General features: G+C 35.7%; 1 protein-coding gene across 6 annotated transcripts in view; it reads left to right on the forward strand.

Annotated features, from left to right (window-relative positions):
- The window catches only part of TCERG1 (transcription elongation regulator 1), a 62,312-nt gene extending 43,937 nt beyond the window's left edge, over positions 1-18,375 (forward strand). For 5 of the 6 annotated variants that reach the window (XM_035014400.1, XM_035014401.1, XM_035014402.1 and 2 more), the window contains 8 exons: positions 824-942; positions 5,047-5,197; positions 9,682-9,846; positions 10,105-10,287; positions 12,223-12,402; positions 13,080-13,163; positions 14,499-14,599; positions 15,787-18,375. In XM_035014400.1, coding sequence (XP_034870291.1) covers positions 824-942; positions 5,047-5,197; positions 9,682-9,846; positions 10,105-10,287; positions 12,223-12,402; positions 13,080-13,163; positions 14,499-14,599; positions 15,787-15,988 — 1,185 coding nt within the window. In that variant the 3' untranslated portion in view covers positions 15,989-18,375. Of the gene's footprint in view, positions 1-823; positions 943-5,046; positions 5,198-9,681; positions 9,847-10,104; positions 10,288-12,222; positions 12,403-13,079; positions 13,164-14,498; positions 14,600-15,416; positions 15,511-15,786 lie in introns of all 6 variants that reach the window. The other variant, XR_004680906.1, reaches the window with a different exon arrangement.
- Positions 18,376-19,845: the final 1,470 nt, after the last annotated feature.

Here is a 19,845-nt window from a genome sequence, read left to right on the forward strand (position 1 = left end):
TACTCTACCCTCACTTCTGTGGATATCTGGTGCTGTCGCCTGTGGAGCTGTTTGAGGATTCTCTAATTAAAAAAAAGAATTGGTTTCTTTGTTTTCTTGACTGCTAAATTAGGGTCTGCTTTCTCATGTCCTCCAAGTCCTTTACTACTTATCCATGTGCTTTTCACCATCGAGAGTTGCTCTCTTTTTCCCATTGGCCTGTTCTTGTTGGTTTGTGATTTAAAAAAAAAAAAAAAAAAAAATCCTCTGTTGGCATTTTTGGCATTTGAAGAAAACAGGAAATAGGTGTGCGTGTTCAGTTTATTATCTTGTCTATATGTTATTAAGTGGGAAAATACTATAGGATAGATGTAAAGCATCACGTTTTGGTGAAAATAGTTATGCCTTAAAGAGAACCACAGAAATAAATTTAAACTGTAAAGCATTACATTTTGGTGAAAATAGTTATGCCTTAAAGAGAACCACAGAAATAAATTTAAACCCATACTGCTGATGTTTTTTTCTAGAAAGATTTGGAAGGACTGTAATTTTTTATACATTTTATATTGCCTGAAATTTTTTTAGTAAACATGTATTCAATTTGTAATCAGGGAAAATGAAAATTACAGGGGCTTTTAACTCTGTTCTGGAAATCTAAACAGAGGGCTTCTGAGACTTGCTATAGATAGTCTGCATATAATTGAGATATCTATAGTTAGTGTATTTTTCTATTACATTCTGGACAAAGATATTGACTTAGTATTTTCTTACAGATTCCGTAGTTTGGTAATTAAATTATTTATATGAAAGACTAACTTGTCAAATTGGTTTATTTTTGTGATAGGTATTTGATCAGTATGTAAAGACGAGGGCTGAGGAAGAACGCAGGGAAAAGAAAAACAAAATAATGCAAGCCAAGGAAGATTTCAAGAAAATGATGGAAGAAGCAAAATTTAATCCAAGGTATATGGTTCATTATTGTAACATTTCAAAATATTTATGTGCTTTCTCCTAAGATCAGCTAAGAGAATACGTATCTTTTGGATAATTGGATTATTTGATTATTGGTGGCTGCATTTCTGATCTTCATTCTTAATATATTTCCTTTAGAGGAATCTCTTGTGCCCTGTGAGAGGCATTGGTTTTCAAGAAGGGTACCTTTGTTTTAAGAGCTTCCCTGTGGGAATAAATTTCCTTCTCTAGAAACTGGTAAATGATTAAAAAAAAAAAAAATCTGTCTCCATTTTAAAGTTTTACACCTAATAACTTGCAGCACAGGGACATTATTTTGATGGAATTGGAGTGATGAAGGACCTCTCTGTCTAGATTATGTTTTTGTCTGACATTTTCAATTGATTGTTAATGGGTAGTGAGTACGTGTAATGGGCTGAAGAAGATGAGACTTTAAACTTACGTGACTAGCATCATAACAATAATGGCATCATTTCGTGGATATTTTATGTGCACTTAAAGATATATGTACAAACTTACACGCATGATTAATGGACTCCTCTCATACCTGTTTTCTAGATAAGGAAAGTAAGAGTAAATTGGGTAACTTGTGCAAGTGCATGTGGGATTTCAATTAGATTTCGGTGCTAAGCACAGATTAGGCAAGGGAGAATTACTTTCTTATTTGTGGCTTAGTTTTAACAGTTGTGTTTTTAGGCTGCTGTGAACACCTCATAATATGGAGAATTTCCAAAACTATAGGGTAGAATCGCGGAGCATCTGGGTTAAATGGTAGTTTTTATAAAAATCCATCTTGTTTAAGCAGTTACTTTTGTCATTGGAGGTAAGAGTGATGTTGTTTGAGAAAGTGTATCTGGTATTACGATTTTATGTTTGAAACATGAAGAGAAACCTATGGCATTAATACACATATCAGACAGTAAAGCTAACAGTATTTGTGGCTCTGAAGAATGTAATATTTGTCAGGGGGTAATTGAGTTTCAGACTCTGAGGGGTCTTGGGCCTTTCTGTTGGTTAATCAGAAGGGTGAGTTCTTGGGTCAGATACTTGCAACTGGGATGCAGTTGAGTAAATTTGAACATGGTTTGTTACCACATATTAGAGAATTCATAGTCTTTTGGGGTATTGTGGTTGTGGAGGGGAAAAGGTTTACTCCGAGGGAGATACATGCCGAAATATTTATAGATGAAGTCTCATGATGTCTGCATGTCTGCAGCTTGTTTTGAAGTGATTCGGCAAAATACATCTATTTATTAAAACCAGTATGAACCTGGCAGTAACTGAGACTCTGAAGAGATTTCCATTTTGTGGATTTGACAAAGTCTTGCTGTGTCACAGTATCCTGTTGGTGTTCTTTTGGGGCTCATAGAATTGTTGGAGAGATCTGTACTTTGCAGGTTACGTCAGAAAATAAAGCCATGAGGTACATAACTAGAAGTCTTGGCACTGGGGACATTGTGCTGTATTGTTATATTAATACATTCAACACTAGCATAGAGATTAGGACCAATTTTAGTGAGTGGCAGAAAATGAGGAAAAACTTAAAATGGAGAAAATAGTGCCCATTAACTTAAGTCCACTTTGTAATGGAAAAAGACTACTATCAACAAAGCTTTTTAATAGAATTTATAGATAAAAAGCCCTGGAGTTTATTCTAAGGGAAAGAATGACTGGGGAGAATTACCTTAGTACCCATTCTCTGTCTCTTTTCTATTTTGATGGAAATCTTAAGGCAATTCCTCCTAGGGTCAACTCCTGGTCACTCTACTCTTACTGGTCTCCTACTGCTAATGTCCACCCTCAGCTCTCCCTGAGAAAAAAGGGTAACATGTCTGTTACCAAGCAGTGCTTTTTGGAGTCATATAAAAAATCTATCTGAATCTAATGCTAAAACTTCATCTTGGTCTTTTCTGGTGAAAAATAATAATTATTTAATTCTCACTTTTATAAGTTGATTTTACATTTTAAAAAAAGGTTTATTCTTTTATCATAGTAGTAATTGCTCTTCTTTCTTAAAACTATAATGCAAGGTGCTTAATTTATCATGAAAAGAAACATTTGATGGGCTACATGTGATCCCTTTTCTGGGACATGCAATTTTTACTTCAAAATTTTATTAAAGTTACATTTCCATTATTCAGACCAGATTTACAATATATCCTGTTGTTAAAAATGTTGAATGAATGAAATTAGGTATTCTAAGTAATAACAGTTGCATGTAAAAGATTTTTATAATCTGGGTTTGGTTGCCGGAGCATAAAAATAGCAAATGTTAGCTATGAGTGGTACTCCTAGTTTTCAGTTGATGTTTTAAATTCTAAATTCCGAAGTTAACCAATTTTTTCTTTATTAATGAAAGTTGTAGTAGAACCTTTAACACCTGAGAAGATGTGTTTTATGTGTGCGTTGAAATAGTTAAATAGTTCTTAAAAGGAGAAAGTAAGATTTATTTTTCCCCTCTAAAAACATGCTAAATGTGGGAGTATTTATTATAAGAGCAAATTATCATTATGTAAGGGGAAAGCTTCAAATATTGAGGTATATTCAAACGTATGAAGGCTATATAAATGCCTTTTATTTGTGAAGAAACATTTTTTTTATGCTGAGCCTCATTAGCCCTCATAGGCCTCATCTTTTTATATAGCCTGCTTGGCAGTTTGCTGTGCTTTTTGCATATCTGTACATTGATGTTTTCATCGAATCTGGAAAATTTTTGATCAGCATTTTTTCCTCTCTGATTCATTCTTTTCTCTTTTAGAATTCTAATTACACCTATTTTAAAGTGTTTGGTATTATCTCACATGTCTCTGAGACTATTCTCCTCCTCCCCCTATTTTTTTTCTGTGCACTCTTTTGATTAGATAACTGTTACGGATCTAACTTGGAGTCACTGGCTCTTTATTCTATGTCTCTTCCTTTTTTAAGCCCATGCAGTGAATTTTTCCTTTCAGTTAGCTTTAGGTTCTTTTTTTCTATTTTCTGTATCTCTGCTGAAACTCCCTTTTTTTGTTCATTCATTAAGACCTTGTTTTTAGTTCTTTGAACCTATTTTTCTTTAATCCTTTCGGTATAATTATAATAATTTTAAAGGATTTGTCTCTGCCTAGAGCAACATCTGGACATTTTGGGTTTAGTTTCTGTTGATTTAAAATTTTTTTGGTATGGATTATGCATTCTTGGTGTGTTTAGTGTTTTCTGATTGAATATTGGAAATTCTGGATTTTTGTTTTCACAGGCAGTTCACTTTATTACAGGCTGATTATGTTAATTTAGTTTTGATTTAAGGCTTTGTTAGTGTGGATCTCAGAAGGTGGAAGGTGCTTTTCAGCGGTCCAGCTTTGTCTCCCTTGTTCATCTTTTGTGGACTTTATTGTCCTCATGCTGTTCTTTTTCTGTACTATCAACTTCTAAGATCTGTGTTTTGCTCTTAACCATGTAGCACTTTGGTGGGGGCGCGCTGTTGCAGTCCAGCCTTGGCCATACACTCACGGGGAATTGCTTTTTGGTGTACTTACGGGGTACTTTCTTCCTATAGCTTTTTCCTCTGCCATTTTAGCACCCAAGCTCTGATCTTCACTGCTTCTGACTTTTGAGGCCACTGTACTCTGCTTGGAGTACAGTTTCTTCGGAAATTGTCCTGACGCAGAGGGCAGTGGGGCTTTCCTCGGTCTTAGTACTCTCCCTGTTGTCTCCTGTTTTGAAATCAGTTGCTTCATGTATTTTGTCCTGTTTCATAGTTGCTCCTGGAAGGAGAGCTAATTCAGTAAAGTTACTCCTCCACGGCTGGAAGCAAGACTGAGCCTTTTCTTAGTGTGAAAATAGATGAGCTCTCAAGTCTCTTGGAACACATACATTTTTTGCTCTCTGATGTGTTATCGCACAGTATGCTGATAGTATACAAATCGCTAACCACATTTTCACCCTCTAGCCCTTTTTTACTCTTTTCTGTAGCTCATTGTTTACTGTTTGGGCAGATGTTGGGGCTCAGTGGCTCTTTGGCACATACTCTTGCTGGAAAAACGGTATCTTCTGCTATACCTTTCTACAAGCAGAAATAGCTCTACCAAAGTTAGCACACTTGCCATTTTGTTACAGAGCTACTTTTAGTGAATTTGCAGCCAAGCATGCTAAAGATTCAAGATTCAAAGCAATTGAAAAGATGAAAGATCGAGAAGCCTTGTTTAATGAATTTGTGGCAGCTGCAAGGAAGAAAGAGAAAGAAGATTCGAAGACCAGAGGTGAGAAGGTAAGATGGTTTTAGTTCCGGTGGTGTGATTGATGGGAGTGTGAATAGGAGGGGACTAATGTGGGGCTGTGTTGCTGATCTTGTTCATGGGCATAAATTACAGGACTCACATTTACTGTTTAGCTTTATAAGTTAACTTTTATATTCGTTTATACGTGTGAATTGTCCCTTTATTTCCATGATGTTTATTTTTCATTTTTAAAGAATTTATTTATTTATTTGAGAGAGGAGAGCGTGCACAAGTAAGGGGAGGGGAAGAGGGAGAGGGAGAAGTCATGACCTGAGCTGAAGGCAGACACTTAACCAACTGAGCCACCCAGGTGCCCCATGATGTTTATTTTAATAACTTCACTAAACTACCTAGATTTGCTTTATATTTTATTTTACATTTACAATTTATTAATACTGAGATGCCCAGTAAACCCAGAACTGACTTACTAGGTCTGTTTATTCACTGGTGCCTGCTAAGATTTCAAGATTCTTAATAAGCAGTAACCTTTAAATTTCAAAAAGGTTTTTTATCTTTTTTGCCTTCTAAAAGATAGCATTTTAGTGACTTTCTAATCTTTTAGTAAACATATCTTACATATAAATTATTGCTTATCAGAAATAAAGGTCGGCTATTAAAGATTAATGAATTCCAAAGGTCATTTGATAGCACTGTCAGGAATGGAGGGGAGCCCCCCACTGGAGAAGCAGACTGGTGGAGTTGGCACCGGTGGTGCGTGAACCATCAGAACATGCAGCCACTCTTAGTGTCCCTGTGTGCTTTGTGAATGGAGAAAAAGAACCTCTGAAGCCTAATCATTTTTGACATTTAAAATGGCCCATTATTCCAGAAAGTTAAAACATCACAACTTCTTTTAAGAAATGTTATTAGGGAAATAATACCGCTCTTACCGAGAAGCCTTTTTCACTGTAAATAGTAATAGTATTGGGTGAAATGACTTTTGTCAAAAATACCTGAAACTTCCTGATTATATGCTACATTGGGCTTCTGTGTAGATCCTTCCAGAATTTTTCTCAACTTTTTTCTTTTTCAAATGATTATGCTTCTCAGGAAATGTGCAAAATTGAGTGTTCAATTAGAGTCATGTTAGTGAATTGTTTGCTCCTTTTGACTTTTAGTAATAACCTATTTGATTAAAGAAAACCAAGTAAATAAATGAATGCTACTGTGTGATTGCTTTTATACAAATTGGATGTTTTTGTCTTTGCATTTGTAACTAATGTTCTTTTTCTAAACACTTTTTTGTCACTATTTTTGTGTATTCTGTTTTATAACAAGTGGATAGACTTTACAGTTTTGTGCTGTGCTGCCTTTCAATCAGTTCAGTCTGACAGCTGTCAATCACTGATACGCAAAGTATTATGGGATTCCCTAGTGAGGAAAGAATTGGTATCTCTCTGTGGTGACTTTAGCCTCCCACAGTTCCGGTACTTTACATTTTTTTAGTCTTTTTCCTTATGAAGTGATGAGAGTTGTGCCCACAATGTGTTAATTGAAATAAATTAAATAGACATTACATCTAAATAAACCTAATATATTCAGCTTTATTTTCTTTTGATTATAAAAATCTCTAAATTACAGGTTTGGTTTTGTATCATTACTTAATTTTTTAAAAAGAGGCCGGAAATTACTAAAGTGAAACTTTCTCAGCCAGTTTAAAGAATGCAAAATTACTAGGTAGGCCATGGAAACAAAAATCTTTAAAGTAAGGGTTTAAATATAGTATATTTTATATTCACATTCAGAGAAGTAGCTGGTTAATGAAGTTTTACCACTTTCTTCATGACTTTTACTGTACAGTAAATATTTATTTTTATGAAGTATATTGTCTATACCGTTTTTTAAAAATCACATTTTAACTAATTGAATGGTAGGATTAGTATTAGTAGCATGGTGCTGGTATATTGGAGTTTCTTTCTTTGTTCTTGTGATTCTCTAGCTGCTGTTTGTAGCATTGAGGTAATGCAATTAATAGCTGAATAGTAAAGGTTTAAAGGTAATTACTTACTGAGTCAGAAACCTATGAAGGACACTGATTTTTGGTAAAGTTGCTTTTTTCCTTCAGTAGACATTTTTAAGCTAAAGGGTAAAATCATTTTCATGGAGGTTTTACTGGTTATTTTCAGTTTTATAAAAAAATGTCCCTAAAACTCTGCTTACTTTACTGGGCTGTTTTGCTTGCCAAAATAGCTACCCTCAAATTTTTGTTTATTTAATTACAATTTTTTATTATAACCAGTTTTTATAAAATTCTGGTTCAAGTAACATACCTTTTGGAACAACACATTTGAAGTTGCATATAATAGAGTTAATCCTCTCATAAAGTTGGCATTTTTCTCTCTACCCTCCCTTAAATTTCATTTTGAACAAATTAAATATTTTTGTTACAGTACATTATTAGTCTAGGGAGACTATTTTTCCCTATTAAACTGAACAGCCTAGATGGTAAGGTACTTCCATTTGGAGACAGAAGAAAATAGGGGATACAGGGCCTTGAATTGCTGCTAGTGGTAACTTACATTTTTTTTTTTTTTTTTGACATTTACTCAGTTGTTAAATAATTCCCATACAAATAGCAGCTTTGGTAAGCCATGTATTAGCCATGGTAGTATCCATAGTGAAAGGAAGTTTAACTTCATTTAAAGTTCACTTTGTTTATACATCACACATTTTTTAAAACCTGTATGATAATCCTTTCTAGGTTTCGTGTCTAATATGTGAAAATTGTCTTCAATCAATATAAATTCCTGTGGCTTGGAAAGATTCCTATTTGATACAGCTTGCATGCTTTATTTAATACAAATTTTGTCAATTTTGCTTTGTAGTTATATGCATCTAGGAATTGGGTGTTCATCATGTCAGATACAAAGTAGACAAGATGAACAGAAAAATTGTTAAATCACTATATCAAGTAGTTTCTTTTTCACTGTCTAGAAATACTGGGTTTATGAGTATTTCTTACTATTCCAAACAAAGGCAAGAGCTAAGTTCAGTAGTAAAGAAATCCACAGTTGGTTAGCTCTTGTCTTTTTTAAAAAAAAATCTCTAATAGGGTAACTCTTTTTTACAACCTTACCATGTTTTCCAGAAAGGGCATCATCCTCCCTTTTAATCCTCTCATAGGGGAAATGAGGGTTGGAATAGGCAAAGGAATGATTCCATTCCTAATTTCTCCTTCCCTTGGTCAGGTGGGAAGCCAGCATGTTTAACCCCTATGGGGAGGAGAGGTTCTTGACATGGCCAGAATCCTCTTGAATTGACTGCTACCTCAGGTATCTCCCCTGGTAGGAGTACAAGATAATTTAAATGAGACTGAATTTTAAAACAGGTCCTCAAAGGTGCATAAAAATAAATGCCTTCTTTATCCCTTTCTTCCCTATTTAAAAAATGAGAATTACAGTTTGGGAGAGGGATTCTAAGTATTGTATATGTTGGCACTAAAGGATTAATACCATTTCATACCCTTGGTATAATGTTACTAACTTGGTACTTGATTGGTTAAGAATGTTAAATTCATTAACACTTTTATTTTGAGTTGTATAATGGTAAAGGCATACATATTTAATGGCTAAATACAAAAAATCTAAATATAGTTTATGTAATGCTTGATTATGACCATAGAAATTCTGTAATTTATATGTAAGGGTGCAAACATTGCTTTTTTTATTATTTTTTTATTTATTTATTTATTTATTTATTATTATTATTTTTTAAGACTTTATTTGCGAGAGAGACAATGAGAGACAGAGAGCATGAGAGGGAGGAGGGTCAGAGGGAGAAGCAGACTCCCTGCCGAGCAGGGAGCCTGATGCGGGACTCGATCCCAGGACTCCAGGATCATGACCTGAGCCGAAGGCAGTCGCTTAACCAACTGAGCCACCCAGGCGCCCCAACATTGCTTTTTTTAAACTAAAATACAAAAATTTACCGTTTTTTACCTGTTTTTAGACATTTGACAGTATGGTTTCAAGTTTCGAATGAATGAGACTTATTTGTGCTCAGCTCTAAATTCCCCTTTTTGTAACAAACAAAAAATATTACTCATGTACTTTTTAAAATAAGTCATTCTTAGTGTCTTGATGTTAAAGTATAGTTTACTGTCAGTTCATAAGCCTGAATCTTACCTAAAAATAAATGTGAGTTCTTATTTCTTATTAAAAAATGGCAGTTCTGAAATGCAAAAGTTAAAAACAACCTAAGATTTTTTTCTGCATTTGAATAATTTCACTGGAGAAAATGATTTATCTTGAACTTGGTAGATTTTAAATGAGAGCTTATATGTGTGTTGTCCTTTACATTTTTCCTAAAAGAGCGATTCTAAAAATTATTCCACTCTAAATAAATGCATTTAAAAGTTATTACTATTCCCATCCTTAAGGTAAGTGAATAGTTTTTTCTGGTTACAAACGTTTGCATAGGAGGAATTTCTTATGGCACATTTCCCCCCCATCCCACTCCATGTTTTGAAATACAGATTAAATCGGATTTCTTTGAATTGTTATCAAATCATCACTTGGACAGTCAGTCTCGATGGAGCAAAGTGAAAGACAAAGTAGAAAGTGATCCACGTTACAAAGCAGTGGACAGTTCATCAATGAGAGAAGACCTTTTCAAACAGTATATTGAAAAAATAGCCAAGGTAACCATCGTGTTTACTTGTACTGAAAGCATGGAATAATAAAATTCTTAATTGCTATATTATAAAGGTATTCACTCCTGTTTGGGATTTGGAATTTTTCTTGTTGGTATTCTTAATATAAGATCTCTAGTAGTTGGTATGGAAACGAGGTATAGTGTTTAGGAATTTTCTTGGTAAAAACCAGGTTTGAAATTTTCTGTTTGGCATACTAGTTATTCTGTGGAAACCTGTTTTGATCCTGTAATTTTACCTTTACAGAATTTAGACTCAGAAAAAGAAAAGGAGCTTGAAAGGCAAGCCCGCATTGAGGCAAGCCTTCGAGAACGAGAAAGAGAGGTACAGAAGGCTCGTTCAGAACAAACAAAAGAAATAGATCGAGAGAGAGAGCAACACAAACGAGAAGAAGCTATCCAGAATTTCAAGGCTCTTTTGTCTGACATGGTATATATTACTCTTGCTTTCCCCCTCACCCCTTTATAGTACTGGACATGAGAGATCTGTTATATTACCTCGTTAGTGAAAATTTTCATATTTAAATTGACTCAGAGATATAATTTGCTAATTTGTTTTATAAGGTGTTTTAAAATGGAGTTCTTGGCATTAGCACCATTAGAATAGGAAAACCCTAGTTATTTAACATTTTCAGAGGTTAGATGTTCTGTATATATAAAAATTTATAATCTTTTAGTCTCAAAGATAATTTATTCTTGATGGAAGTCATCTTAAATTATCACACACTGACATGCCATAGTAATAAACAAAATGTGCTGAACGTAATTAAACCTTTTTCTTAATGATTTCGGGTCATCACTGTGATGATGAATTATTGTACATGTGGATGGTGTGAGATCTAGGACTGGAGGTGTACTGACCTCAGGAGATACCCTGGAATTTTCTTGACAAACCTTTCTGCATCACCCAGGGTTGTTGAGGTGTGTAGGGTTTTCTCTGTACAGTGAGTGCCCAAGGCTGCTCTGCTGTTCTACTTTTTTCGTCCCTTCTCCCTGTCACCGTCTCTCCTGCTGTTTCTCTTCTCTTCGTTTGTAAGGGCCCTTTTCATTACTACTGTCACGTCTTCGATTTCTTCCCTTTCTTCTGATGATCTGTTTTCATTTTCCTCTTTTTGTTCTCTGGACAGTTACAGTCGTTTCCTGATTGTTCTCCTTGCTTTTACTTCCCCCGAGTTCATCCTCTTTATCGCAGTCATAGAAGTCATCATAAAAACCAAATGATTTTGTCACTTTCCCTGTGGCTTGCAGAGAGAAGGTTCTCTGTGCTTCTAGTGGTCGCCTACGTTTAAAACTCTGTCTTAGCATAATATATAAGGCTGTTCATTTCTTGACTCCCCCACCTTCATATTATGTTACCCTCTTTGGTTCCTCTCTTGCCCCCTATGCTCCAGCCTTTCTGAACTTACCTCTAATGAACCACACTTACATTAATGAATCCTGTCATTGCTCAGGCCAATCCCTCCAGCTAGGATGCTTCCCGCTGCAGTTAGAAACTCATTGTTCAAGATCACACTCAGATCTCTTTTGTGAGGTTGATCTTGACCCATCTAAGGCGGATTTGTTTTTCCTGTTCCCCTTGGCCACCCTGTGGTCAGCATACACCTCTGCAGCCCTTACTACATGCAGTTGCAATTACTTGCTTATACACCTCTTTCCCCTTAAAAAAGTGAGTCCTTTGAAGGAAGGGATAGTGTCTTAATTTTTTCCAGTATCAAGCTCCGTGTTCAGCTGACACATTGATCGATGCTTGATAAATGTTGGTTAAATAAATGTTTTCGTATTTTTCTTTTTTCTTACCTGTCTTTTCAGCCTTCCATATTTCTTTAGCATTGGCAGCAGTGTGACTAGCAATAACTGGTGATGCCATTTGAAGCCATGAAGCGTACCTTTCTGCTGGTTGTTGAGCCAGCCTGATCCGCCATGTCTTCTCTCGTTAGCCGTGTTAATTTCTTGCTTATACTCGGAAGTGCCACTTCCCATATGTAGTTGATAAGTACACATTGGAGCTCAAGATTTGTTGAGTGTTTTTTTTTTCCTGTGACCTCTTTAGTACTACAGTAAGATATTTCCTGTTCTATTTGGAATAGAATAGGAATTTCTCCTACTGAAAGTTGGTAAGATGTTAAATAGAAGTTCTTCTCTTCATCCTTCTCCACCTCTAAATCCATACTTGATAGCTTAGGGAAGCTCTGAGTGGTGGGCTTTCTGGCTTTAAAAAAGATTTTCAGTGACTGCTTAAGGTGGAATCACTAGAAGCTGCTTTTATTATTAAATGTATGATTCCTAAATTAAGTAAATAAGCCTTTTATTGTTGAAATATGAGAAGATAAGTCTCTGGTGATACAATTTTTTGGTACGTTTTTAGGTACGTTCTTCAGATGTGTCATGGTCTGATACTCGGAGGACTCTGCGGAAAGATCACCGTTGGGAATCTGGATCCTTGTTGGAAAGAGAGGAGAAAGAGAAGCTTTTTAATGAACACATTGAAGCACTTACCAAAAAGAAGAGGGAGCACTTTAGGCAACTTCTGGATGAAACTTCTGCAGTAAGTCCCTTATTTTCCCTGTTTTAATCTAGATGGGCCTTCATGAATAATTCCAAAAGTTAAAACATTGATGTGATTATTAGCGTCATGGTCTTTAGATCCGTTACTAGAATTCATGAGTTTTATGACACTTTCTTCTTTGATTTTATTTTTCCTTTTTAAAGTAAAATGTTCGTGGCATTCTTACTATGTAGAGATTACTTCCTTCTGCAGTTTCAACATTCGTATCTGCTCCTGTGGTAGTTCGTAATGTCCCAAGCTGTGTAATCATCGATCCCTCCTGATGAGATATTTAATAGATTCCATCTTTCGCTCCATTTTCAGTTTGGCACCATGGCTCCCTCCTTTGGCAGTTTGTACCCTCTGTTGTTCAGGTTTTCTCCTGATTATGTAATCTCTTTTGGGTGATGGTTTCTTTAGAAGTTATGGTGTTACCTATGGAGACACAGGGTTTGCAGGTGATAGTCTCAGGCCACATTGAAATGTGGCCATGAAAATAACTCTTGTGGCAAGCCAAAAAGAAATTGCATTAAAGCTGCTTCCCTGTCCAGTTAACTTTTGGGCATTACAAGAGATGGCAGGTCAGTGTGTGATATCACATACCATATGTGCTGCCATTTGACCCTCTCAATAAAAGGGAGTTGTATTTATGTTTTTTATTCACTTGCCTTTCAAAGATTACCTTAACATCCACATGGAAAGAAGTAAAAAAAATCATTAAAGAAGATCCTCGGTGCATTAAGTTCTCCTCCAGTGACAGGGTAAGAGGATTTTGTCTGAGATTTACTACTGTCAGTTTATAAATATTAATTGGGTGTTCAATCAGTATGTCTAGGATCTTGACCAAAATGAAATTGATGGTTTTAAGTGAATAACTTTTAAGTGTATGAGAAATAAATCTGAAGTTTAAATTCATATTTTCTGTTTTGCACGATACATAAACAAGAAAGCACAGGAGAAACTTAAAAATTTAATCCTTGGGGTCAAGCCTGTGTTTGGGGATGTTAGAGCTTTAATGAAGCCGTAGTTTTTATTCATTGTATAGTCAGGTCCCACTAGGTAGATAACATTAATGCTGGTACCAGACTGTCAGAGCCCCTGAACCATGCTAGCAGAAGGCCGCAACACCGCCTCTTGTTCCTGTATGCTCCAGAAACTGGAGTAGAGAAACGTCAGACGAGTGAAGTTTTAGAAGCCGAGCTTCGTTCTGGTGCACTCTGCCTCCTCTGTGGGAAGCGAATTCAGCTGGCTTCTGAAATAGTGAATGAGGCCAAGGGAAACGTAGCTGGCTGCTGTCTTATTTTAGCCCTTTGCCTTTCATTTGTTCCTGTCCCCATCATTCTCTTTGCCTGGTTGGTTTCTCCGAGTCTAGAGTGCACAGCCTCATAGATTTACTTTAGTAAGTTGGGTTATAGATGTGCAGACCACAAAGTACATACGGCTGGGAAAGAGTGGTAGACTGGGAAAGAGAGCTGACAGGTCCAGTCTCAGTTTCTAACTTCACTGATCGTTTACAATTGACAATAAGGTCTTTTTAAATTTTATTTAATTTTATTTACTTTTTTGTCCAAAGAGTTTATACCCATCATTCCTGTTCCCTTACTAGAAGAGCTAAATGCTTAGTATCACTTAGTAAAGTTATGACTGTTAGTTGGGGTTCTCCAAAAGTCATACCACATTATTGTCTTGGTGCTGGAAGAGATAAATACAGTCTGTAGGAAAGGCGTGTTTACCCCTTAATCTCTTATTTTTAAGAGTGTCTACCACTTGAGGTTGTTAGGAACATGAAAGGAGATAGCCTCATCAAACCCTCAGCAGTGTCGCACCGAGCAAGCCCCTTGAGTCTTAGCTACTGCTAATACAGTGTATGGGACCTTGTTCGTGGTTTCTTTTGGCCTTAAAAATGTACATTGCGCATTTTGCATTTTAGTAAATGTTACATGAACAAAAATGCACCTTAGTGCCTTTTTCTTTTGAATTATTTATAATGGTTTATAAATAATTTATATTTATATTATAAGTAACTGGTTTAATAAATAATTGATTCTAATTTTGACTTTTTTTTTTTTTTCCCTAATCTTAATGTCTTTTTGCAGAAAAAACAAAGAGAATTTGAGGAATACATCAGAGACAAATACATCACAGCCAAAGCTGACTTCAGGACGCTTTTGAAAGAGACCAAATTTATAACCTATAGGTGTGTGCAATGAAATGTTTCATATCAGCAGTCATTGTCTTTACTAGTTCTTACTCTAATGGCCAAAGCATTCTTTGCATTCACACACATGTTGACATTATTAATTTTTAGGAAAAGAAGAAGCCAACTTTTATCAAAGGCCAAATACAGCCCATATCTACGTTACCTTTTTTTTTTTTTTTTTTTTTTCAAAGAAAGGGCCCAGATGTCAATTCTTATTTTGTGTTACCCACCCATCCAGTTTTTTAAACACACTTTTGTTTTTACTTCACTGCTTTTTTAGGAGTACCCCTAACTATTTAAGAATTGTATTCGTGAAGAGACTTTTAAAATAATCCTTCACTATCCATTATCTTTGCTTCCTGTGGAGACTATTCAGTGTTGTGAAACAGTTTGAAAGCTTGAAATCATCTTATTTAAGCTCAGCAAAAACATTTTCTTTTTTCAGATGATAGCAGTTTGCTGGATACTTTAAAAATTTTAAATGATAAAGTCAGAGTTTTGAAACAAGATTTCTCTGTAACATGCCCAGTAGTTCCACATTCCCAACAGTTTACCATCAGGAAAACAAGTTAACGTTGCTTAGCAGTCAGTGCACAGGAAACAGTTTTGTTTCATGCTCCAGCTTTTCTTCCTTTAAGAGAAAAATTGGAAACATCTTAATGAAGGGTATGTGCACGGGAGGATAGATAGTGCTGAGGGTGTGGTTTTTAGGTATTTTGTCATTGGATTTTTTTGGTCAGGATCCTTAATGTTTTGCATCAGCTTGGGCTTTTAAATTAGATGTGAAGTAAGACTTCTTTCTACATTTTTATAGTTAATTTAGTGAAAGATGTGAAAGTGAAAGCTTGTGAGAGATGCTGGGATTGGCAGCCCCGCAGACTGAAGTCCTCTGTTCATCCACAGAACAGGTACAGCACGGGCAAGATTTACCCACCCACCCTCAGCCCTGATCTGGAGGGACCACCAGTAGGGGTGGGAGGGTAATTCAGCTTCTGAGGCCCTTTCACTCCTTGGAGTCTTTGCTGAGGCGACTTACAAAGGTGACCACTGCAGTGAAATTTTTCTTAAAAAAATAAATAAATAAAATGGAAACACGATTAGGAACTAGATGGACATTTCCAGCTCATTTCTGAAAGACCTAGGAACAGCAGTCAGTAATTCTTGGACTTCTTTTCTTATTTCAGATCCAAAAAGCTAATCCAGGAATCTGATCAGCACCTGAAAGATGTAGAAAAAATCTTGCAGAACGACAAACGGTATCTAGTACTAGACTGTGTGCCCGAGGAGAGGCGTAAACTGATTGTGGCATATGTGGACGACCTGGACCGCCGGGGTCCACCCCCGCCTCCCACAGCATCAGAGCCCACGAGACGATCAACAAAATAATTCTCAGTACTCTTCCACAGGGGGATCTTCATTCGAAACGCTTGCATGAGCCAATTTTCAGGTTTTTACATGTATGTGCATTAGTCAAACTATTGCAGAACCATCTGACGAACAGAAGGAGAAGCATTCGTGAACCGTTTCTGAACAGAGAACACTTTGGAAATAATTTATGCTTTTCTTTGTGTGGCATGACTGACATACATACTCAAATATAGGCTGTCTCTAGTAAATCTAAAATCTCGAAGCTAAAAATCATCCTTTTACGAGGTGTGGAAGTCAGTGACTTTTGGTGACGTTCTTTCTAGCAGTGTTAAACATGCAAGACGTAAGAGCATTTGTGGTTTGAACTTATAAGATGCAAATACCACATACTCCAAGAAAACCTAAGTTGGGGGTTGTTCTGTTTTGATTTTGTTTTTTAAAGCGGGTAAAAGAGAAAACACTGAAAATTGAATTCTTATCTTCCAGAGGCTAAGATTATAATGGACATACTTTTACCTTTGTCTCTAAAGAACACTTTAGTTTTGTTTGTTCACTTATGTGCTTTGATTATCCCCTCAGAATTAGAGGCCAAGTCTTGTTGTTTAGCCTAAGAGAAGATTTATTTAGTAATTTCTTCTCAGGTATGGAACCATGGTCATAACTAACATATTGGCCAGAATAGGACTGCTGGTTAAACACATTTTATTTACCATTAAGTGATCTTTATCAATATTCTGGATTAGACAACAAATTACCTTTCTTGGGTGTTCCCTGTAAACTATACTCCTGTTTGAATGTTAAACTTTTGTTTCTAAAGTTTAATTTTAAGATGTTTGAATGTTCAGTTTATGTATTTGAACTACAATAAACCAACCCTTTTTATATATGTGGATTGTATATGATTATTGTTAAAGAATTTTTTAAAAAAACTTCTTTTAAACCTGTTCTTAAAAGCAGTAGCAAATGTAATTTGGCACAAAGAAAGTTGACTTTACATCTTAAGTATCACGTAGTTTTTAAAGGCTTGAATATAATAAATTATTTGCTGTATAAAAGGGAAGGAATGTAAAGAACCACTTTGGTGCTCAGTCTCTTAGCAATATCTTATTGCTTCATAGCAAGAAGATGCGGATTTGTTGTTCTCTTGTTTTTGTCTTTTTATGTTACATGTGGCTGATTGCTGCCTTCTTGGCATCCTTTCAGTGGGTCCTACACATCATACCATGACGCCCACCTTTGACCCCCACTTGCTCTTTCTAGCTGTACCTCCCCAGTTTAAAGACTCCTCTGTCTCCTTCCTTCATAGATTTCTCATTTCAGAGTACCACATAAATGCTTAAGGAAAATACGTTAAATTGGATAATTTGTTTTCCCTGTTGTGTCACACCAGCTGTGATTGCAACAAAACATAAAATGAGGAAGAACCAATAGATCTGTATTTGTAGGTCATGTGCACACAGACACACATCACATGCATACACAGACTCGTTCACACGTTACTTAGTACTTAGCTTAAGCATATTAAGTGCCACAGAAATTATGTATAGGAAACTGAAATTACCTGACTAAGGTCTTAACCTCTACAACTGAAAATTAACAAGATATTTTTCTCCCTTTTTTCGAAGGTCATTTTTATAATTCCACTGAGTGGCTTTTAAGTTCCGTGAGGAATGAAACTGCAATGTTTGCCAAAAGGAACACAACTATTATAGGAATATAACCTACAAAAGTGAACTTTTTAGAATGTTATATTTTTCTGAATTCCACCTAGTATTGTTTGCCCACTCACTACTTTCTGTTTTTCACAGTTGCAGAGTGTGAAAAAAAAATGGTTTGGTGATACCTATTCTAATTTCCTACTTCTGTTGTATTTGGGATTGATTGTTCATTTAAGGTGCAAATCAGACTTCACTATGCAGATTTCTTTAAAAGATCAAGTCAGGACTGTGTATTAGGTTCTTAATGAAAAGGTCATTGTAATTACACTGTGTCTCAAAATGTCCATCTTGACTTGGCGCTTACCAGCAAGCTCCTTAAAAATACTTGATTCAGTTTACCCTGAGACCTATATCAGTGTTAAGGTCTGACCTCCCCATAAAGCCCCATTGTGCCAAATAATGATTTTGAAAGGAGCATTCAAGACAAAGACAGCTTTTTAAGTCTCCAAAACTATCTGAAATAAAGCAATTGTTTTTATTTGTTTACAAGTTAAAATGTCAAACACTGGAAGCTTACATCCAACATTTACTATATATAATGAACAGTCTTTAAATCAAATAGTTCATCACAGACAATTTTAAAGGTACTCCCTTTGTATAACTATTGTCTCACAAAACAGTATTTGGATATTTGGGTTAAATTGTACTTTGTGATCTTGTGAGCCTTAAAATAAAATTTGTAATGAACTAAGTAAAATGAAAACAGCCCCATCTTCTGTGTTGAAAAAGCAAACCACAACCATTTGTAAAGACAACAAACCAAAAAGCCCACAGACTGAACATTTTTTTAAAGATAAAAGTTCCATCCACGGCATATTTTTATATTTTAAGTTCTCCATGGCTTGGCCTAAAGGCAGTTTTTTTCTGAGGGAACCCCTCAGTGCAAATACCCCAGAGTTCCATTACAAAGTAATCAAGAATCGTGGATAAGTGTCCTTATATCCAACAGGGAAAGGTATCAAAATCATTATGTTTATTGGGTATGATTTACCTTGCTGTAAAATGAATAGTTATAGCCTTTTACTCGAATTATACTGGTAATATGTTTGGGAACACAAAATTGAATAGCACTGCTTTTCTTTCTGCATCACCCTTGTGCTGTTTCTTTTCTGTTCTTAGCCAAATTCTGTCTTGTATCCATGGAGTTTTTCTTTTCCTACTAATTTTTTTTTTTTTTTAATATATACACTTTTCTTGTTACTCTTGATCATCTTTATAACAAAGACCCTTAGGTATTTGGGCAGGGTTCAAGTTGAGTGTTTAGGAGACATTTAGTACCATTTAACAAGAAAGACGACCATCCCTATTCCTTCATACTTGAGGGTTGCCTTCAGCAGTTGCTACCTTTATCATTAACTTTAGCTTCTATTTATCTTGACTGAAAGATACTGGGAGGAACAGGTAATTGGGAAGAGATAGAAGGGCGGTTTTAAAAGTGCTCTCTCCATATCAGAATTTAGAATGTCATGCTAAGCTGCTAGAATTCTCAGAAACTGAAGACAATTTGCTTTACAAAGACGAGTGAAGCAGGTTATTTAGGATAAGGCAAAGTGTGGATTTACTTAAACTTAGCCAAAAATAAGCCATGGTTTGAAATCAGTCCACATTAAGGTGGTGGTCCTTATTTTGTAACCTTCAGTCATGGAAATTCTACATGGATTAAGCAAACGAAGATAACTCCTTAACATACATTAATGTTTTTAAAATCTCTTAAGTGGAAGTAGTTTTTGAGTTTTGGTTATATGAAAGTTTGATAAGGAACGTTAAGGCTAGCAGGCTCAGGAAGAAAGTAAAAGGAAAGGAGTTTAGCTTTTGGCAAAGATGGGCTCTGCTCCACCAGGTACAGACAGGGTGGTCCTAAGGAGTACCCAGTAAAACCGATTGTGAACAAGGGACAAAATACCTGGAATTTCTAGCGCGTGTGCCGGAAGCATCTTCACAACACTTAGCCAGGATATAATTCTGAAACACAATCATCATCACTACCATGGTGTTCTACTTCCCAAATTGCACATTTTGAAAATGCATACTGGGAAGCATTTTTGTAATTCTAGCGCTAGTCATTGTATTGTGTTGTATATGGTAAAGGCTGTAGTGTTGACAAGCAGTGGGACGAGTCAATACAATAATCACAATTTGTTTGCTTTGAAACTGAAT

This window comes from Mirounga leonina, unplaced genomic scaffold, assembly GCF_011800145.1.
Source record: "Mirounga leonina isolate KUSES-001 unplaced genomic scaffold, KU_Mleo_1.0 Mir_168, whole genome shotgun sequence".
Taxonomy (NCBI): Eukaryota; Metazoa; Chordata; class Mammalia; order Carnivora; family Phocidae; genus Mirounga; species Mirounga leonina.